The 22,950-nt window shown below is 36.1% G+C and overlaps 1 protein-coding gene across 1 annotated transcript in view; it reads left to right on the top strand.

Annotated features, from left to right (window-relative positions):
- Positions 1-22,950, top strand: part of HSD17B4 (hydroxysteroid 17-beta dehydrogenase 4) — an 81,077-nt gene that overhangs the window by 22,065 nt on the left and 36,062 nt on the right. Inside the window, exons 9-15 of the mRNA XM_046667528.1 lie at positions 5,142-5,233; positions 7,839-7,863; positions 9,505-9,633; positions 12,138-12,241; positions 13,683-13,916; positions 16,432-16,483; positions 21,254-21,325. Coding sequence (XP_046523484.1) covers positions 5,142-5,233; positions 7,839-7,863; positions 9,505-9,633; positions 12,138-12,241; positions 13,683-13,916; positions 16,432-16,483; positions 21,254-21,325 — 708 coding nt within the window. The remainder of the gene's footprint in view (positions 1-5,141; positions 5,234-7,838; positions 7,864-9,504; positions 9,634-12,137; positions 12,242-13,682; positions 13,917-16,431; positions 16,484-21,253; positions 21,326-22,950) is intronic.

Genomic DNA, 22,950 nt, shown 5'->3' with positions numbered 1-22,950 from the left:
CGGGTCTCTGTCTCTAGAGAGGTTAGGTAAATGTTTGTTGTAGTATCCTTTATGCCTACCATACTTTAGTAAAAGAAGTTTGGAAAATAACATCTACTTTAATGACTTAATCTTTCTTGCCCTGTTTCCCTTCTGTAAAGAGAGTTATTGTAGATCATTTTAAAAAGACTCTTCAGATTCTAAATTTCTGTTATTTTTTATTTTGTTTTTTATTACTCTTGCAGTTTAGAAAGCGCTGAAAATTTATTTTGCCCCATGCTTTTTCTTCTCTTCCTCTGAAATATACACTTATAGGTTATTAAAGGAATTATTTGTTAAAGAACCACATGTTATGAGTAATATATGGAGACATTTGCAGTTTCTCCCTTTGAAATATATTTGATAAACGGAAAGTAATATATATATATATAACTTTACGTGTTTCTTACGTCAGACATGTTTTGAAATATATTTTGCAAATATATATATGTGGCAAGCATACTTTAAATTTTCAAACATGGGTATTTAATCATTGATTTTTTTGTTATTGGTTTTAAAGTTAATTGCTTTGTAGTCAGAAAACATGATCTTTGTAATACTGGTTATTTGGAATTTCTTGAGATATTCTGAATAGGCTAGTATATGATTGGTTTTTGTAAATGTTCATTGTATTCTTGAGAAGAAAGAGTGTCTTCTAGTTGGTGGTAGCAGAGCTCTTTATAGCATAACAAGCCTGATAATTATGTTTTTGAAATATTCTATGTATTTATTGGCTTTTTTAGCTCAACTTTTCAGTTATTGAGAAAGATATATTGAATGTCATGCTTTGGAAATAATATATAAATAAATATTAGTTTCCTCCTGTATTTCTATCAGCTTTTGATTTGTAATTTTTGAGGCTATTTTATTGATTTACATATGTTTTTAGAATCTTTCTTGTTATTGGATTATTTTTGTGTTAGGCCCTTTACTATTCCTAATTTTTTTAAAAAGTCTATTTTGTCTAATGTTAAAATAGGTGATTTTTTGTGGATAGGTGTTTTCCTGGGATTTCTTTCCTTTTTCTTTTTTTATATTTTTACTTCCAATCTTTCCATGTCTTTTTGTTGTTTTTCTTTGGTAAACTGCCTGAGATTTAAAAAAGAAAATCAAATCTGACAAACTCTTTTTTAACTGATGAGTTTAGTTTATTTACATTTATTGTATCATTGATATGTTTGGATTATGATGTCTGTTAATACTACTTTTTCTGTGCATCTCTTGCTTTTTGTATTTTGATTACTGGAGATTGTTTGAAAATTTCATTTGTTTGCTGTTTTCTGTTAAAATGTACATATTCTGTTTCTATTTCTGTTCTTTTTCTGGTTGCCTTAAATAATATTTTAACCTCTTTTTTGAACAGTATAAGGATCTAAGAAGACTTTAACCCTGTCATCTGCCTTTTGACTTATGTGTTATTGCTTTCCATTTTTATAGTTTTCCTTTTTTACCTCTATAAATTAGATATTATCATTGTAGTTATTATTTTGTGTGTAAAACATTTGTTTGGATTTATATACATTTCTTTTTTCTTTTGTTTTTTTGCTGAGGAAGATTCACCCTGAGCTAACATCTGTCACCAATCTTCCTCTTTGTGCTTGAGGAAGATTTGCCCTGAGCTAACATCTGTGCCAGTCTTCCTGTATTTTGTATGTGTGTTGCCGTCACAGCATGGCTGACGAGTGGTGCCTGGGATCCAAACCTGCGAACCTGGGCCATCAAAGCGGAGTGCACCAAACCCAATCACTATGCTATCAGGCCAGCTCCTGTTTATCGTTTTTTAAATTCACTTTCCTTCTTGTATCTTTGACCGTCCTTTTGGAGTCATTTTTCGTCTCCCTAGAATATGTCCTTTAGAAGTTACTTTAGTGCTAGTGTCTTTTGTATATTCTCTCAGTTTCTTTTATCTTTAATTTATCTTTAAATGTATTTATTTCACTTTTCATTCTTGAATAACAGTTTTTCTGGGATCACAGTTCCAGGGTGATCCTTATTTTCCCTCAGCATTTTGATAAAGCCATTCCACTCCTTCTGGTATCCATTGTTGATGAATTGTCATTTTTTTCAGATGATTTGTTCTTTTCTCTGGTGCTTTTAAGATTGTCTCTTCATCTTTTGCCTTCTGTTCTTTCACGGATGTCTCTGGGCATGATTTCTTCTTATGTGTTGAGCATCCTTGGCTTACATTGTAGTTTCTTGATCTGTGGATTCATGTTTATATTTTTGTTTAGTTTTACAAGTTCTGGAAAAATTTTATCTTTTATCTTTTTTTTGGGGGGGGGAGGGGGAGGATTAGCCCTGAGCTAACTGCTGCCAATCCTCCTCTTTTTTCTGAGGAAGACTGGCCCTGAGCTAACATCCATGCCCATCTTCCTCTACTTTATATGTGGGACGTCTGCCACAGCATGGCCTGCCAAGCAGTGCCATGTCTGTACCCGGGATCCAAACCAGTGAATCCCGGGCCGCCGAAGCAGAACGTGCAAACTTAACCGCTGTGCCACCGGGACGACCCCTAGCTTTTATCTTTTGAAGCATTACTCCTCCACTCTCTTTCTTCTTTCTTTCCAGATGTCAGTTAGATGTATGTTAGACCTAATTCTGTCCTCTATTTCTCTTAACTTCTCTTTTATATTTCTATGTTCTTTTCTCTTATATTGAATTTTGAGTGATTTCATCAAATATGTCATCTACTTCACTAATTCACTCTTCATCTGTATCTAATCTACTGTTTAACATATCTTTTGATTTTCTTTGCTTTCAATAATTCTTCCCTTCTCCCCTGCCAGATCTACTCTATTTATTCCTGACAGTTTCTTAGTGCTTGCTTACTGTTGTGATTGTATTCTTTATTTTCTGAATCATAATTAGGTTTTGTGTATGATATATTTTAAATTCCAGTACCTCTGTCTCATTGTAGTTTAAATCTGTTGTTTCTTTTGACTTTTACTCATGGTGGCTTTCCTTCATGTATTTTTGGTGATTTTTAATCATGAGTTCTTTGCCTGATCTTAATCTGTGTTTGTTTTGTGTTTTAAATTACCAATGTTTTCCTCAGAGAGGATTTTTCTTTGCTCCTGCTGGTAACCAGGAGACACAGCCAGCCTTGGACTACTTCCACCTTCCTTGACAACTGAGGTTCAGTGTATAACAGTTTAGGCTCCAGACCCCATCTTGATGCTGGCCTACCTCTAAGTACCCATATATTAGTACTGTTGTTTGTATCTGTTTTCGGGGCAACCCTGCATTCCCTGCAGCACAGAGCTAAGGGCGCTTTTTCCTGTTTCTTTTTTGTTGAGTACTTTCTCTGTCTCAGTAATACTTCAAAAGTCTCATTTCTAGCAGGAGAAGGGTTCCTCAATGTACCTAGCTCACTGTAATGCTAGAAATCCTATCATCTGGTATTGTGTAAAAGAACACTGGATTGAGTAAATAATCTTAAGGTCTACCTTTGATTTCATATAACTTTATATCTTTTTAGCTGTGAGACTTCTCAGGAATTTCACTTACCCTCTTGAGCCTTGGTTTTTGTTCATAAAATTGCGTTTATTAAGAAGCTAACCTAGGAGTTTGGGAACGTGTTTGAGAACTGGAAAGCAAGAATATTTACTTACATTATTAGTGATAATATGTGAAATAAGATGCAAGTTAGAAGTATTTTTCCTGTATGGCTTAAATTCTTTTCTTTTCCTCTCCTTTCTTTCTTTTTTTGGCCGTAAACTAGCATCTGTTGCCAATCTTCCTCTTTTTTTTTTTTTTCCTTCTCAAAGCCTCAATACGTGGTTGTGTATCCTAGTTGTAGGTCATTCTAGTTCTTCTGTGTGGGACGCTGCCACAGCATGGCTTGATGAGCAGAGTGTAGGTCTGCACTCAGGATCCAAACCAGCGAACCCGGGGCCACTGACATGGAGTGTGTGAACGTAACCATTCCGCCATTGAGTTGACCCCTTTTTCTTCTTTTTTCTTACCTAAGATAATAGATACTCAGTTGGATTTCATAGATGTGTTTATTGTTGCAGTCATTATAAAATTAGTCAACTCAAACATCTGAATCTGTGTGAATATACTTTAACATTCATCTGTCAGTTGATATATAAGGGAAATTAGAGAAATGTTATAGATTAAGGTGAATGGTATGTAGGTTAAGAATGTGTTTTGTCGTGTAATTTGACGTGGGTGGAGTCTGCCTTTGGTTTTCTCTTCGTTCATTTATTGGAGAATGGAGAACAGTGTGCCATTGGATTTTTTGCATAGTTGAAAGCTTTTAGGGGCTATGAAGTGAAAGATTTTGGAGTTGCTCTTTAATTTTTTTTTGTTACTTTAGCATATTAATTAAAAATTATATTTCGTCGTTTCACAATTAAAATTTGCATTTATTGATTCTTTAAAGATTGTAAGATGTATTAACAAATTGGATCTCATTTGAGCCTTGGAAGAACTTGGTGGACTAGGCAGAGAAAGCATTTTAATTACCATCTTACTGATAATTACTTACTGATCCAGGGGAATTGAGTGATGTGCTCAGAGTCCTAAGTTGCCTCCATGACAGGGCCAGCAGTAAAATCCAGGTCTTCATACTCCTCGTGTGGTACCTTTCTGCTCTATTAAGTTGCTCAGAGAAAGTATGCAACGGGAAAATATTTCTTACACCTTGTTACTTGTCAGTAATGGTTGCAAGGTCCGTTTCACATCATTATCTTACTGCTATTGCAATTGTTAAGGCTGTTTTGTAGTTTTCTAGATTCTGCTTAAATAGCTGGGAGAGCAAAATAGTTTTGGGAATGAATGGTCCTAAGTTCCTCACGTTATATATAGCTTTGCTCACCAGTCTACCTAGGCAGCTCTAACTTATTTTCGCCTGAACAGTATGTTATCCATTTTGAAAAGGTGTGTCTGATACCTTCAATATTAGAAGCTTGAGAGAGCTTCAGGAATGTCTCCTTTGGGATGAAAAAAGTTATTCCAAAAGCTTTGAATGTTAGACTAATTATGTGTATCTAATTTTGTTCTTGTTTAAAAAGTCTCTAAATTACCTGTGATTTTATAAGTAAGGAATTTTCAGAAGGTAAGGTGATTAAGTATGTACATATTGTTTTCTATAAACTTTTTTTTGGTGTTTATTTCAGATATTGTAGAAGCTTTGAAGCCGGATTACGTGGCCCCCCTGGTCCTTTGGCTTTGTCACGAAAGTTGTGAGGAAAATGGTAGCTTGTTTGAGGTATTCTGCCCCTTCCTTCTTTCTCCCAAAGCAATATTTGTGTAATTAAATATAAAAAAAGATTTAAAAATTAGTATTTTCCACTTGTTCACATTTGTGAAAATCTACATCAGCTGATGCTACTTGTATATTTTTAAATATTATGTTTATGTTACAATTAAGGAATAAGTGTTGACCAATGTCCTTTTTTGAGAAAGTAACAGCACTTTCATAAATTCTGTTTTTCCTTAGTTCTTCGTTTCTAATACTCTTATCAAATGAAAATGTGGCCGGTTTGATGTGTTTAGTCTCATTTGGTTTGAGAAGCTGAATGGTAAAGCAGAAGGACAGGGGTTAGGATTTAGAGTCAGCTGGGCCACATTTTCGGAATTCTTGTTCCGATAATTGCTGGCTTTCTTGAATATTGTACAAATTAACCTCCCTGGGGTTTAGTATTCTTGGGGTTTTGTGCTAGCAACTAGAAATCATCTTTTTAAAAACTCTTAGCATAGGACCTAGTACATAGCAATCACCCCTCAATTTTAACTGTTATTTTAATGTAGCAGGAATCTAGTCTGGGTATGATAGATCAGTAAACACAACTTACTATTTATCTTAACTTTAAAATTTTTTTTCTATTTCTCCTTGTTGCAAAGCTTTAAACGTTTATTGTAAAAATAAAAATCAAACATAATCCCACCATCCAATGAGATCGAGTTTTCACTCCATAGTCAAATTCCTTTTAGATCTCTTCATGTCAGTTTATACATTTTTGGTTCCTCATTTGGGTTTGCTCACTTTTTTCTTTTCTAGCATGAACAATTATATTTTAGATTCCCCTCCCAGGTTTATTTGATTCTCTGTGATAATAGTGAACCTGTTGTATGAGGAAAACTATGACATCCAAAAATATTTTTTGATAGTAAAATAACTTGGTTCAGGTTGAAGTGAATGATATATTTGCCTGATTATTTGAATATAAAGCTGATAGGTAAAGAAAAAACAGTCTGCACATGTCTAGGTAGAGATATGTGCCCCCACTTTCTTAATCACAGCCATTGAATGTGAATTGTGGAAAATTAGAGGTGGAAAGAACTTTAAAACTCTAAATTTACAGAAGAGGAAAATTTAATAATATCAAGCCAACTGCAGGTCAAAATTTGGCCTGCCTATCTTTTACCTCATTAAGGAATTTTTAAAATTTTTTATATTTTACAATTACATTTATTATTAATTCTGTGAACAAAAATAATATATACTTTTTGTAGAAAACTTCAAATGTACGGGAAAGTATATAGAACAAAATAAAAGTCATCCACAATTAATATTTTTATTTTTTTAGATGTACATTTTACATGAATAGTCCTTTTTTAGATATGCATTTTATACACACATCCAGATATATACAGACAATTAGGATCATGCCGTGATGAGGTTTTGTATGTTGTTTTCTTTTACTATATTGTGAACATTCTTAGTGAGGAGCATTTGGTATGTGTAATTGATCCAACATAGTAAGAGATGTGTGTAGTATCCAGACTTAAACCTCGAAAGTAAATTGCCACTTTGTGAAGTTCTGAGAGAGATCTAGCGTGGCAGATAAAGATTCTTTGGCTCAGTGGAGCTGTTTTTTCTAACACCTGAGAGGATCTTGCAGCTTGTTGCTTTACTCCCAGAATAAGATAAAAGATGATCTCTCCTCTGCCTGTTATCACAACCACTGCTGATTTATCAGCTCTGATAGCATCAAGGCTGATTGGTCTATTGTAAAAGGTGGGGGCATATTAATATAAAGGCAAAAGGTGATTAAAACCCATACCCCTGAGCACTAAGATATGTGCCATCTGCTGGTATGTTCTTCAGTCACATGCATGCGGAATTCTTGTGATAAGTTCTGGCACACTGTAGCCTGGTCTTTGAAGATATGACAAACATCAGGCGTGTCTTTACATCAGGCATTTTCTTCTGAGGATTTCCTTGAATGACATCTAGAAAAAAATTATCTTTCTGCATGGCAGTTAATATATTAACATATATTAATATATTAAGTCATTTGTCTTATCTTTATATAAAGGTGCTTCATTAAAATGGCTATGTATCGTTTATTAAGTCAAATCCTGGTTTTGTTTTCTTTGCTTTTTATTTTTTTATTCACTAGGTCTTTCTAGAGGGCCATGTATTTCAAGCCTGTGATAATGCTGGGCGATTTTACTATTTATGGTATTTAACCTTCATGGTTACCTCATGAAGAGTGTATTGTTATCCTTGGTTTATATAAGGGGGAACTTGGATTTAGGGAAGTCAAATAACTTGACCAGGGTCACACAGCTAGTCAGTAGAAGAACTGGTATTAAACCTTGATTTCTGAGATTTCTGACGTCAGAGTGTAGAGTGTGTAGAAAGCACAGTGCCTTTCTTACTGCGTTGTGCTGCTTCATATTTCTACTCTTGGTAACATGAAGAGTGCAAAGTCATGGGGGCCAATGGACTTCTGTGGAGCCGTATTATTTTCATCATTGTCGTCTAGCATTCTAATAGTAAGATAGCTGTCTGTTTTTTTAATTTAAAAAATTCTATTAGTGATTTCACATTAGATGATATAGCTTTTTTCTCCTCTTTTTGGTAGGTTGGAGCAGGATGGATTGGAAAATGTAAGTCTCTTTCGGTTTTTGGGTTGCCATACATTATTTCCATATCTTTAAACCTGCATATTGAATTAGAGCTGGGTAAAGATCTTGTCAAATGTCTAAACATTGGTTCTAATGCACACATATTCAAACTCAAACATTGTTATGCCAACAGGTCCTCTAAAACATGGAAGTTGTCCTGCAGGCCTGTGGCATTTTCAAGATTCTCTTCAATTTTCTTCCTGTTGGCAGTCCTTCTTCAGGACTTGTCCTGTCTTATTCAGAACTGGCTGTTCCTTCAGATAGCACAGTCTCTCTTTATACTGATGTTTGTCCTCTCATGTCTCTGGCATCCCACATGCTTGTGCCTGCTGTTTCAGCAGAGAAGTGAGTGGGAGGGAGGGCTGTTTTGAAAAGATGGGAAGAACCCTTTCCCAGACGGCACAGCAGGCAGGTTCTCTAGTTCTCTCATTTGCTGCTTTTCTTCTTTGGGGCATGGGACGTCAGTAGGAGACAGTGATGAATCACATTGAACAACTTTCTGGGGCAGAAATTGCAACTGATCTCTGGAAATTATTCCCCTTCAGCCCAGTAGTAAATTCATTTGGCTTCAAGTCTCTCTTACCCCACCTCTCAAACCTTGTGAGCACCACATTGGGTAATTGCTTTATGACATTTAAAAAATTGGTGAAAAATTCCAATATCCCAATTCAAGTTTTCATTGGCTGCTTGTATTAAAATTAATTGAGTTATTTAAAAGATTCCCATTATGGGAGGGCATTGTTACAACATATTGTAGAGTATCAGTATTTTCATTATAAGTGACTATTCTCTCCAGTTATTAAAGTAACATATTACTCAAGCATTTTTAAGTGTCTTATGACACCCGTATAAGAAAGGATGATCAGTTGTTACAATAAAAGCTGTGTCTGGGACTTTATCAATAGGAAAGCTCTAGAATTAGGCATTTCTGGCATTCCCCAAGACAAATCTTCCATTTAATCATCATCAAAGTCTGACCATTATGTTTAAATAAGTTACTAGTGGTTATTTATTCCTTGGGCTTTTTAAAAAGAAAACAATGTTAAAAATTCTCTTCATGGAACTTAAACAGTAATAATGACTTTTGTGAATCTGTGCATTCTAGTTGACTTCCTGTGGAAAAGGAGGAAGAGCAAAAAGGGGAAAAGGGATAATTATTTGGGGCTATCTGATATATTAATTTGGTTATCTGGATTCTTTGACATGTTATTATCTCTTGTCCTTAGTTTGCTATCTAACAAACCTCCATTCTGTTATTTTGAAGTGTATTACCCGAATAATCTGTGGTCATGAAGTCAGTCTTGTGGCATGGTTATTTATAATTTAACTTTTTCTGATTCAGCATTTCATTCTACCTGTAGTAGTGTCTGGCATAGTCAGAGGAGAAATTTTTCCCTTCAGCTTCAATGTTTTAAAAAAAAATGGACGTTATCCTAATGGCTTTGTTATTTTAGGAAAAATGCATTTTAAGACTTATAGTAAAATTCTTTAGAAGTTAGAATCTTTTTTCTGAATTCCCTTTTTCTTGAAGTTGAAAGAAAATTCCGGGGGCTCTTGTGAATTTTACTTTCTGTCAACTTACTCAACAACTGCTCAGTATCTTAGCTTTGTTTCTATAACCAGTACGCTGGGAGCGGACCCTTGGAGCCCTTGTAAGACAGAGGAATCAGCCAATGACTCCTGAGGCAGTGAAGGCGAACTGGAAGAAGATCTGTGACTTTGGTAGTGTCAGCAATCCTCAGACAATTCAAGGTAAAGAGTCCCAATCCAGTTCAGTCCTGGCTGGGGAACCAGAGGCAACAAAGTATTTTCTTTTCTTAGGGAATTGTCTTCTACTTTTAACTGTGGTGGTTTAGACACTTGAATCAGCTAGAGCACATTTCTCCTTTCTAGTAGGTTTTAGAATTCTTCAAAGTTAAGATATGTATGTCACTTCCACTGTCAATTTTCCAGTTTTTTTATAATCCTGTTTTTCTGGTCTGTGGGTGGTTGGGGGATGGTATGAAGTGTTTATCTGTTTGTGCTGAATGCTTCTACTCCCCATCTGATGGTTGATTTCAAAGTCTTCTGTTATCTAACCACGTGATCCTTATCTGACCTGAGTTTTCTTTATTTCCCAAAAAGTTTATTTAAGCCTATTTTGTTTAGGCTTAGCTCTTTTCTGTCTAGTGAATAGATTTTGCTTTGTTTTAGCACTTTGTCTTTGTTAACTGCTTCTCTTTCTAAAATGCTGCGTCCTCCTTTTATCACCTGTGCTAATCTTAGTGCTGCTTTAGAAAAGTCAAGCCCCAGATGTTCAGCAAAACCTCCCCAGATATTCTGGGCTACACTAATCTCTCTTCTTAGCTGAATTCTTACCACTTGAACATCTCATGATAATTTTCCACAACTTTTGTTTCATCCGTATGTGGTTTCTTAATCATATGGTAAGTTCCTTTGGAGGCAGAAACTGTGTGTTCTATGTCCTTTTTTTGTATTTGGTGTTAGCATAGTGCTGAACTTGTAGAAAGGATTTAGTAAATGCTCGCTACCTTGAGTTATCGAATCATCGAGGATATGTCACAGGACTAGATCACCAATGAAAGTCGCATTATTTTTTTCCAGTATAAATCATGTATGCATATAGTATATGAGATTTAAAGGGCCTTTCTGGGAAAGATCATGAATCAGAGTTATTTTACAGAAAAATCTTTTTTTGTCAGATTGCCTGTCTCTGAGTGCAGTACTTTCAGCCTGTACCAAGATGACTTTCAGTTAAATAGCCCTCCCTCTAGGCAGCAGTCTGAATGGATCGGTAAGGGGAGGGTTAGTAGGCAAGAAGCCTCTCCACTAGTGTTGCCAGGGATGGCAGTTATCTCTGGTCATCTCAAAGTCTGTAGTTTGGTCATAGTTTTTGTTTGAGTTTAGAAGGAGGCCCATATCTCTAAGGTTTGTTAGGAAGGTCCCAGAGCCTTTGGACTTATGGCACATGCGGCTACTCCATGAGTTTCCTTTATTAACCTTTTGGACCCCAGAACAGCAGCTTCTGAACCCTGTCTGGAGTCACTCGTCATATTGACGGTTGTCTCGGGAAGAATTTTTAGTACTATCTTCAGAGCTATTATTTGTTCGGAAACTTTGGGGGGTAATCTTGACATTGTTCTGTCCCACGGGAGGGTGATGGTGGGGAGAGAAGGGAAATTAGTTGTCCCTCCACCAGATAGAAATTGCATGTCTATGGACAGGGATCCCACTTGACAGAGTTGGAAAATCACTCAAAGACATTGCAAAGCTCAGAGCCTCCTTAGAGTCGTAACCTGGGAAGAGTAGGTTGGACAGTGCCTTGTTTTCCATTGACGACACCCTGTTACTTTTGGTCTGTTTCAAAGTCTTTCATAATTTTTTCCTATGATAGCCTGACATCATACATTCAGTTCATGGGTGCCAGTGGAGGTTCTGCAGCAGGCTTGCTGAATGTTGTAGGAATAATTATCTAGCACAGTGTAGCTTTTGTAGGGGAGGAAGACATTTCCTCTTCCCAAATGTGGGTTCGTCTGGCCGGAGAACGAATTAAATTCACATGAGACAGAATAGCAAGAGAAAATTAAACAAAGCTTTATGAGGAGCCATGGCCCGGGACCTTTCTTCCTGAAGGAAGAAAGGGCACCGAAGAAGTGGGGTGCACATAGTGGTTATATACCCCCAAACGGGGTGTTTCACATGTGATTGAAATGTCCCTCTCACAATAGTCACAAGATTGCCCTGTCGGCACAGTGCTTGATGGACACAGCAGATAGTGGTCTGCTATGGGCGTAGCAGGAGGCAAGTCTATTGTCTTGAGCTGGGTGGTCACAGGTGAGTGCAGCAATCAGTTCCTAGCCTAAAGAAAGATGCTTAATCCTTAAAGAAATGCCAGCATTGGGAGGGGGAGGGAAGTCAGTTACAGGAGGTTACCAGACTAGCACAATAAAATGCAGATTTAAGTCCTTGCCTTTGGTATTGACTAAGAGTTTCTAGAGAGAAGGTCATCTCCTTTCTTCTTCCTGGTACAGAGAGGGAGGCACCTTTACAGATAGAGATTTACCTTGCACATGTAAATGTGTCCTAACAAAGGGCAAGTTCCATTCCTCAGAGCCTCCTTCCCTGTCCCAGTTTATCAAAAGCAATCAGCCTCAAATAATCCTGATGCCAAAGAGACATATCTTGGGGTGGCCAATTCCCAGTCCCCACACTTTTCTTAGTCATATCTTTAACAAAAGCATTATTATTATTTGTAGAATCAACTGGCGGTATAGTTGGACTTCTAAGTAAAATGGATTCCAATGGAGGAGTTTCAACAAATCATACCAGTCATGCGGCATCAACGGCCACATCAGGATTTGTAAGCGGGGGAAAAAGCCTAAAGCTGTGCCTTCTGTGGAGATTTTCTTCTATTTTTTTTGTTTCTTTTTTTTCATTTCTCTTTTTTCATACAAAAAATTATTTTCCAAGCTATTAATTTATTGTTAAATAGGAAAGATATGACTATAAGACTTCTCATAAAATATGTACTAAATGTTTATAAATTTGAACATAAGGCTAAAATATTAAATGTAACCTTTTCTCTTCTTCAGTATAATTAGACGTGTCTGGTTTTTTTTTGGAGTATTATTGATAATCCTACTTTAGTTAGTAATATTTTATAAAAGACTGTTTATTTTAGTGCCTCTTCTGAGTCATTTCTTTTAAGGGAAATGATAGATTGTATTTTGCAGATATTTCAACATGGCTGCAAGTAAAAAGCCTCCCATTGTGTCAGAAATTCTAGTAGAGTTGTGGTTATAGCTCATCTGAAGTTTGCTGATACTGTCTCCTATACTTATCCTTTAAAAAAAACATTGTAGTGCATAAATAGTAATAAATAAATTGTCTGACACATTTGATTCTGGTGTTTTGTGAGTCAGGGCAGACATAGTGACAAAATTAACAATCTAATTAACCCTGAGAATATTATCAGTTTATAAATGTGATTTTGCTTTAGAATAGGGGTTGGCAACTTTCAGTAATAGGCCAAATCGTAAATATTTTAGCAATGATGGACCACATACTGTTTCTGTCACATATTCTTCCTGGTTTTCTTTTTTTTAACTACCTTTAAAAATGTAAAAACCCTTCTTAGCTCTCAGCCGTTGTTTGCCAACTCCTGCTTTAGAATGAAAGTGATTGAAAATTGGACATTATTCTTTTATAACCTAATATATGCTTCACACATATGCTGGGCATATCATCACTAAAAAGAAAAATACAATATCCGATTAGATAAAGGACATTCCTAGGAAGGAACTTCAAGTAAAATCTCACTTTAAAACCATTATAAGGCAGTCTAATTTACAAGCATTAAGCAGTGTTTTGCTCATCTGTTACAGTAAATTTTATACAATAGATTTTATATGGCAATGCACTATCCCTGTTTATAATAAATTCATTATTTTTTGTGTTTTTCAGTAGCTAATAGTTGCTGAATTAATAGGGCTTTCCACCATTGGAGATAGGAAAATTGAAAATGAGACATACTATCTGTAAGCAAGAAGCAAGCGATAAAATTAAGTACTTATATGTAAATGATTCCTTTCCCACACATTATCTAATTGATTTCTATTAAAAAAATCAAATATAATGAAACAATTATGATACTCCATCAAATTCACTAAAATGACATTCTGTTCACTTCTTTTCAAAAGCAAAACTAGGTATATAAGCAGTTAGTGGTTTTGAAAAGTTAAAACCTTACAGATTTGACAAAAATATCAGGGAAAAAATTATTTTCTACAATTGTCCCACAGGTTGGAGCTATTGGCCAGAAACTTCCTTCATTTTCTTCCACTTATACGGAACTGGAAGCTATTATGTATGCCCTTGGAGTGGGAGCATCAATCAAGGAACCAAAAGATATGAAATTTATTTATGAAGGAAGTTCTGATTTCTCCTGTTTGCCTACCTTTGGAGTTATTACAGCTCAGAAATCTGTGCTTGGAGAATTAGCACAGATTCCTGGGCTTTCACTCGACTTTGCGAAGGTGTGTATAATAAGCAAACTTTATTTTGCTTTTCTTCTGTTTCTTTAAATATGATTGATAAATGTCACATCCTTTATATGTGTATGTGTGTATTAATAAAATAGTTTTTATTGGTTGATTCAGGAATAAAGATGTAGCCTATCTTTTGATTTTTCTTTTTAAGAGTAAGAGAAGAAGAGAGTTGAAAGGGCAGAAAGAAGACAACAATTATGTACAGTCCCGTAACCGTAGCATTGTGCTATTAATTTCCTCTCTACCATTTACTTGCTGTTTGACCAAGGGCAAATAACTTCTCCAACCTCCAGTTTCCTTATCTATAAAATGCATATGATAATCTTTACCTGATAATATTGGTGAAGGAGCAAGCCAGGTAGTTATCTGGAGGAAGAGTATTTGAGGCAGAGAGAAAAAGTATAAAAGGCCCTGAGGCAGGTGCATACTTGGCTTGTTTTTGAAACAGCTAAGAGGCCAGTATAGCTGTAAAGTAAGCAAGGGGGCAGTGGTAGGAGAAGCGGGCCTTGAATGAAGTTATTGTAAGGATTTTGGGTTATATTCTGATTAACATGGGAGGCCATTTGTAGTGCTTTGAACTGAGGAGTGATATGATCTGGCTATGATCGCTCGTAGGCACATTTTTGCTACTGTATGGAGAATAGATTATATGGGAGCCAAGTACAGAAGCAGGGAAGCTGCTTAGGAGTCCATTAGAGTAATTCTGGCAAAAGGCTGGATAGGTGGGGAAAGAAAGAGGAGTCAAGGGTGAAGGTTTTTAGTCAAGACAACTGGGATGATGTATATGCATATGTATATTATTTATAATTATGTAAAATATACTTAATATGTGCAATAGTTACATATGACATATTACTATGTATAATAAAAAAGATATATATAGTTACTTTAAGATGGGAATGATCAGGAATTGGTTTCAGATGCCTATTGCACATTCAAATGGAGATATAAAGGGGGCAGTTGAGTATATGAGTCTGGAGTTTTGGGGAGAGGTCCAACTGGGTTTCTGAGCATTAAAGTGATATTTAAAGACATGAGACTTGATGAAATCTCCTAATATGTGAGTGTAGGTAGGGAAGAGCCTGAGTTTAGGGGCCCTGCAGTGTTTAGAGGTTGAAGAGATGAGGAGGAATTAGTAAGAAAGACTGAAAAGGAATAGCTGGTAAGGTATGAGGAATATCAGGAGAATGTGGTATTTGAGAAGCAAAGTGAATACATTGTTTCAAGAAGGAAGGAGTGAACAACTATGAGAGAGCTTTTGAGGTGGTGTAGATTTTATTTCCACGAGTAAGGTTCAGGCTGTGAGCCCAGTGATAATTGTTGACTCCTAGAGCTGCTAGCTGATTTCTGCGACCTTGGCTGATTGTAGAACCCATTCGCTGGAGGGTTGGTTAGCCCACTGCTGCTCTCAATTTATGAGAACTTATTTTATTAGAGTGTTTGATGAAGTTGAGAGGGAGGTGAGAAATATGTGCCAAGCAGTTTGTTGTTTGAGTCACTCTCCCATGGTATTTGCTGCAAACAGTTCTTCTGTTTGGATAACGTTAAGTGCAAACAATTAAAGCAAATGTTTTAAAATTCTCTCTCTGAGTTGGAAGGAGTTGGAAATCATGAATGGTGTTCAAAATCTGTGGCCAGGAATGATAACCATCTTAGAATTTGAATGCCAGTCTTCCCAACCTCGAGTTTCCAGGCCATTTGACACAGTGAGGCAGTCCTTCACGTGTCTTCCTATCACGTTCCGTCGCACCTGCCTCCTGCTTTTTTTCCTTCTGGGTGCTGAGGAAGACTGGGAATTAAGCTGTCCTATGGCAGTGGAGTGTGGTCATTTGGACATGTGGGTCGGGTTTTGTTTTTCCTGTTCTATTGGGTTTTGTTTTTCCTGTTCTATTGTTTTCCTACATTTATTTGTATATTCTTGTTTCGATACATTGAGGTTAAGTGGCTATGAAGTTACACAGTGCACTTAGTATCTATCTTTGTAGATAATTTACAAAATATCATACTGAGGAAATGTTGATATTGATAGTGCTGTTACCTTGAAGGTGGTTGTAAGGTTTATCTTTGTATTTTGGTGAGTTGTTTGTATTTGGTATGTGGGACTTGAAATTACTAGCACTGGCCAATTTGTTCAGTTTCATTCAACAGATATTGATTTGGTACCCAGTGTGTTTCAGGCACAGTGATAAGCACTAGAAGTATAGCACAGTTTAGTGTCCCCATTGGCAAATAATCCATAATTATCAGTCAACCAGGATGTATGACTGACAAGGAAGAACACAAATATAAGATATCTTCTCTGTTGATAGTCTTTAGATTGGAAGACTGATTGTTTCTGAATCATATGATTAAGAAATAGAAGCCAAACCGAGGCAGATAATTTGGGGGAAGGAGTGATGTGAGCATGTGGACAGTAAAATGTCACTTCTGATTAGCAATATACAGAGGCAGACCCTGTGGAAAAAGAAAGTCAGCTAATAAAATTTTACTTACCTTAACATAGGTTCTTCATGGAGAGCAATACTTGGAGTTATATAAGCCACTTCCCAGAACGGGTGAGTTCTTCATACACTGTTTCCATAATCATAGCATAGTTTCTTTTTCTGACTAACCTTCCAGACTGTCAGTGTGTTAAGATGGCATAGTGTGACCTAAATAAATCACATCACAAGTTATTTATGTGCATGTCAGCCATTAGAGTAGATTGATGTTAACTAGTACCTGTTTTGGTTTCCTTAAACTTTGTCTTTTAATAATCTTATTTAACAAATTGATTCAAAATACTAACAGTTTCTCTCTGTTGATGTCTGTGTTATTAACAACTGAAAGGAGCATTTTGTGTGCGTGTATTCTAAACAGTGATTGTGTATAATCACTTATGATTCTTATTAATATGATTCTTCATTCTTTTTTTTGGTATCTATATTAGTACTGTTTTCATAAAGTAGACAATGTTAAACGATACAGAATTTCTTGTACTTAACTCTTTCCTGTTTTGTTTTAGAGTAAATAAAACCAAGTCTGCCTTAGGGATCAGTTTTATTTTTCTCAATAATATTTACTTGTTCAGTAAAGCTTCTCTTTTTATTCTTTCACTATAATTTGGTATGTTTGTTTGTTTCACTACTCTGATATCAGAATATTGTCTAATTATATAGTGGCCATAGAAGGTGGTAAAAAAAAAAAAGTGTTTATCATGTGACATTATATAACAGAGGTCAGCAAGTAGCTAGAATCCTACTTTATTTTTTTCCTGTATCTTTTTATTTTACTAAAAAAATTATGAAATTCACATTGCTTAAGGCTAAATAGCTTTATTTCAGTGTTAGTGTTACAGCATAAGTTTCCACAGAACTCTTTTTTATCTGAGGCAGTGCACAGTGTGTGGTGACTGAGCATTCATCGGATATCCACTGGATACCTGCCACGTGCATGGCACAGTGTTCTGTTTCAGATAATTTTCTAACCTGGCTGCATATCAAAATTGCCTATTATTACATTATATTGTATCACCTCTTATTTGAATAAAATATGGATTCTGGATCCCAACCTTGGAGATTTTGTGTGTATGCCTGTGTTGTGTGTATGTGCTCTGGTGGTGGCACTGGTGGCAGTGGTGGAGGCTAGGAAGCTCTCTATATGTTTTGTATGCAACCAGCCTAACTAGCATTCTTTTGGGAACCATTGTTATAAGGGAAGTATAAATGTTGTAAGATAGGTTTCTGCCTGTAGGGATTTTAAATCTGAAGAGAGAAATTAGGCATATACTCAAAAATGATTACAACCGAAAAGTGATATGAATAGGAAGGTGATAGAAAATATTTAATTTCTTGTACCTCCTTAGCTTCAAGTTATGGTGCTCATGAGGTAGTTCCTGTGCATTTTCTTTAAGTAAGTTTAAAGTTTATTCTCTAGTAAATATGAATATTCAGAATTTGAGGTACTTATGGTTTGGAACCTCTTTAAACTGCAGAAAACCAAGGTATGACTAATATTTATAAACTTTCCATAAAAACACACCAGTTGATACCTAGGACCTCAAGCATCAGGAGACTGATATCACCATCTCCGTATCTCTTAATGCCTCATTTGTTAGCTACAGTGGTACCATCATAGGCTGACTTATCCCTCCTTGTGGTAAAAAAATAAGCATTAGATGAAGTACGAGAAACCTAACAGCAGTACTTTATTTTCCATCATGAACCAGACATGTTCTAGTCCATGATGTGCTGGTCACTAGATTTGCTGGGTTCAAAAGTTTGATCTTTATTATGTTTCTACTTGATGTCTTTCTTAATTAGAATCACTTCTTTTTGAAGATAATTTCTATTATTAGGGCAAAACAATACTTTATTTCGTCTGGAAAGTGAGATTGATAATGTTAGCAGCCTTGATTCTCTTACAGGAAATATGTGATCATCAAATGTTAGCATATGTAAATGTGCTTTTGAACAGTTAAGCATTATGCAAATATAAATTATTATGCCAAATCCCCAAAATAGTACCCCATGGAGCTGTGGTGTTTTATTTTATTCTTTTGAGGGGGTTAGCCCTGAGCTAACATCTGGCTGCCAATCCTCCTCCTTTTTGCTGGGGAAGACTGGCCCTGAGCTGACATCCATGCCCATCTTCCTCTACTTTATATGTGGGACGCCTACCACAGCATGGCTTGATAAGGGGTGTGTAGGTCTGTGCCTGGGACCCGAACTGGTGAACCCTGGGCTGCCGAAGCAGGGTGCGCACACTTAACTGCTACACCAAGGGCTGGCCCCTGGAGCTGTGATTTTGATTGTTAGGAAACATTTAACCTTTTTCTCCTTAAGTACTCATATTTAAGTAGATTTTTACCAAATTATAAAATAAGATGTACTCATTATAGAAAATTTGGAAATTATAGAAAAGTGTAGCAAGAAAACAATTGTCTGTAATTTTATTCACTGATTGAATATTTATTAAATATCTATTATGTGCTAGCCTGTCCACAAATGGCTGATAATATAACCAAAAAAAGACGTTTTATTTATTTATACAGAGCTTAGAGTCTGTCTAATGATGAATGGAGACGATGGGCAATGATAAACATTGTGTAATCCAGTATTATGGGAGAAGTGTAGGTTTGGCACAAGAGCACATAGGAAAGTCTCTAACCTGGAACTAAACTTGAGGGGTTGAGGAAGGCTTCTTGGTAGAAATGAAATCTAAACTGAGTTCTGAAATTAGGAGTTAACCGTGTTAGGAGGAGATTGAAAAAATATTTCAGGCAAAGGAAACACTATACGCAAAAGTTTAGAAGTGAGGAAGAACGTTGGCTGTTAGGGGAACTGAAAATACTTCAAGCTTCTTTAAAGGTAAGTTGAGGAAGAAAGCAAGATATGAGAGCAGAGAAGTAAAAATGATCTTGAACAGGCTTGAAAGACAGGTGAAGAAGTTTGGATTTTATTTTAAAGGCAATAGATAGCCACTTAAGCAGTGTCAGCAGGAGAGAATTATGTGATCAAATGTGGATTCTAGAAAACATCAACTCTGGCTCATCTTTGTGGTGCTCCGATTATAAAGGAATGAGACAGAGGGAAGGAGATTTTGTAGGAGACTGTTGTAATAATCTAGGTTAGAGGCCGTAGTTGATTGGATAGGATTACAGGCATGAAGATGGATCCAAGTGGAGGAGTTGTAGAGATGTGTAAGGAGTAGGCCCTGTTTGGTTGTATGTGGAGTTGATCATCTGGGGAGATCATCACCAATTTGTCAGTTATTTATTGATTGCTTGTTCAGTTCTGAGCATTCTGCTTGGGCTGTGAATAAATGGAGAACAGAAACAAATCTAGACTGCCCTCATGGAGCATATCATCTAGTTGTTGGGGATGGCAGCCAATAATCAAATGACCACACAAATAAACGTACAACTGCAACTACATATGGTAAGCATTACAGATGAAACATACACACCACTGTTAGAACTTAAAATAGAAGGATTTGACATAATCAGGGTGGTAAGGGAAGTGTTCTCTGAGAAACTGACAGGAGGAGAGATTTTAAAGAAAGATTTCACCTAGATAAGAAGTTAGGCAAAGAGGGAAAGAATAGCATTCCAGACAGTGCCAACATCCTGTGGAAAGATCCTAGAGATAAGGAGAAGCATGACTAAGGAGGAACAAAGGAAGGCCAGGGTGGCTGGAGAGCCTGGTAGTGGTGATAGAGAATAGTATCACATAGATCACCTTAGGGAGTTTTATATTTATCCCAAGAGCCTTGAGAAGTGATGGAGCATGTTTTAAAGTTGGTCAGAGTGGATGTGCAGGTACCTAGTTAGAAGCCTGTTGTGGTAGTTCAAATGAAATGATGGTTGCTTAGACTAAGGTGGTAGTGAGGAGATGGAGAGAAATAGGTGGATCAGAGAGATATTTAGCAGGTGAAAGTGACAGAAATCTGGATCTCATCCTTGACTTCTCTTTTACCCTCTTTCATATCCAGACAGTTAGCAAGTTCTTGGGTTCTCTCCCTTCACTGCATCGAGAATTTCTATTTCTGTCCACCTCCACTTCCACTTCTTCATTAGGCCACCATCACCTCTCACTTTCTAAATGTTCTCTCTGCCTCTATTCTTGCTCCCCTCAGGTCCGTTCACCCCACTGCAGCCAGAATGCTGTTTCCAGAATGCAAGTGTGTTTGTCACTTTCCTTTTAAAAACCCCAGATGGTTATCCATAGACTTTAGGATGAAGTCAAAAGCTTTTAGTGTAATCCAGCTTCTTTCAATCTCTGCATACTCCAGTCTTGCCACATATTTAGACTCTATTTTATGAGTTGGGGCGATGGTCAAGTTTTTGGCTTGGGCAGCAGTGTGGCTAGTACTATTCATTCATATAAGGAACAAAAGAGAAGAGCAGGTTTGAGCAAAAATAAATGAGTTCACCTTCAGACATTGGTAATCCATCAAGACATCACCAGTAAAATGGTGGAAAGAAGAGTCCATAAAAGAACAGAGTGATTAGAAAGAAACAATGTCTCATTGAATCTAGTAGAGTAGAGATTTGAGAAGGAATGGGGTAAATGGTATTGATTGTATGCTTAACAAATGTTTGTTGAATGATTGAAAATTACTTTTTAAAACCCAATTTATCAGAAATATTGATGTTTCAAATTTAGTCATTCAGATATTCTGATTGCTTTTAATTCAACGTTATATTGAAATTTATTTCAAGCTATAATTTTTTACTTTTGCTGCACATATACTGGAAATTTTGTTAAATTCTCTCATGTCTTACTATAATAACTTATGATCTTTAAAACAGTTTATTTATTTGTTTACTTTACTTTTCATTTTAGGAAAATTAAAATGTGAAGGGGTTGTTGCTGATGTCCTAGATAAAGGATCCGGTGCAGTAATTCTTCTGGATGGTAACTCATTTCCAGTTCTTAAGTAATATTGTTAGATTGATAGACTTTGTATGTAACATAATACTTCACCATAGAAGTTGATCAGTAAGTTTGTATTTATCTTCCAATTGGTGAGAAAGCAAGATAAGCGTTCCATAAATTTATAAGCTCTTTTAGAAAATGAGGGAGGGCAGAAAGAGTAGATTTGGACAGGGGTGGGGAGGGTGGGGCATTTCAGGGGATTTGAGACAACATAACCAAAGCACCGAGGTGAGAAGCATGCTGGTATAGAGAACAAAGAGGAGAATTATGCTTGCTAGAGTATGTTTTTGGCAGAGAGGAATACATAGATAGCCCTCAGTTGATAATTAGGCTATATTGTAGATATTCTTTTTTATGTTAGCTCTTTGGAATTTGGTACATATTTGACCCCTCAATCATTCTTATAACTGGTAGTTAGGTTCCTGAGACCTTGCGCATTCAACCCCGTTGAATTCATAATGTGGTTTAAAACACCATAGCCACATTTTTTTGCAGTGGGAAAAAAGGTTATAGTAGTTTAATAGACATTGAAATACTAGTAATTTAACATAAGCTAAAGATAGAATGCTTGAAATTTGTTTATTTTAAAGTTTAAGAACAAGAAATAGGTATTGTCAAAAATTTTAGAGATAACAGTGGAAAGTTTAATATTGTCTGATATTTGGAATATCGGCTTTGTCACTCTTGTTCTAAATACATAGGAGGTTATACTGTATATGCTGTTTTGGAACTGCCTTATTTTTGCTTATTAATGTGTTGAGAACATTTTTGATGCTGTTAAATATTCTTCTACTACATTGTTTTTGTTAACTCAGTATTTCATCATATGTCTGTTCTCTCTCCTTTTCCTCTTTCTCATCTTCCTCTTCCTCCTCCTCCTCCTTTTTTAGATCTTTGTATTTTCTTGTCATTCCAGATGTTGGCCAACATGTGGCTGCAGTCCTCCCAGTTTCCTTTTATTCTTCTCACCATTCTGCCAAATGTAACATACCACAAAGCAGAACCTCTGCAGTAGCTTTAGCTTTAGTTTTTACTATTCTCTCTTGACCTACTCCATTTATTTAACTATAGCTTGGTAATAGGTAATAATGTATTAGAATTTATAGATAAAGTATAGATGAAATTAGATATCCAATTTCTTGTGTAATAAAGATGAAAATCTTATTTTAAATACAAATTGCCATGGCGTTTCTTATTTTTTGTTGTATTTAGATTACAGTTCAAAATCATATTCCTAGTTTTCTAGAGCTGGAGATACAGATAATACTCAAACTCTGACTAGGAAATTAGTCAGTAGAAAGAGTGACGGCTGTCTTACCTTCATTCATTACTTGCTTATTCACTAACTTGCTCTCTCATGTCGTTTATTCATTGATTCATTAATTTAATAAATATTTATTAGGTGTCTTTTCTGTCCTAGGTACTTTTCTAATTGCTAGAAATATGATGGTGAGCAAAGCAGTCATGATCCTGCCCTCCTGAAGCTTATACCTTCATTATCACTTATTTCCTCTTTCATATTTCAGGCTCTTTTGAGCGCCTTGGCAGAGCGTTTGAAAGTTTGAGAGTGTGGGTACCTGCACTTGATAGTGGGATTATTTGAA

Source organism: Equus quagga, chromosome 7 (assembly GCF_021613505.1).
Source record: "Equus quagga isolate Etosha38 chromosome 7, UCLA_HA_Equagga_1.0, whole genome shotgun sequence".
Classification (NCBI taxonomy): Eukaryota; Metazoa; Chordata; class Mammalia; order Perissodactyla; family Equidae; genus Equus; species Equus quagga.
This window is presented reverse-complemented; position numbering and strand designations above follow the sequence as displayed.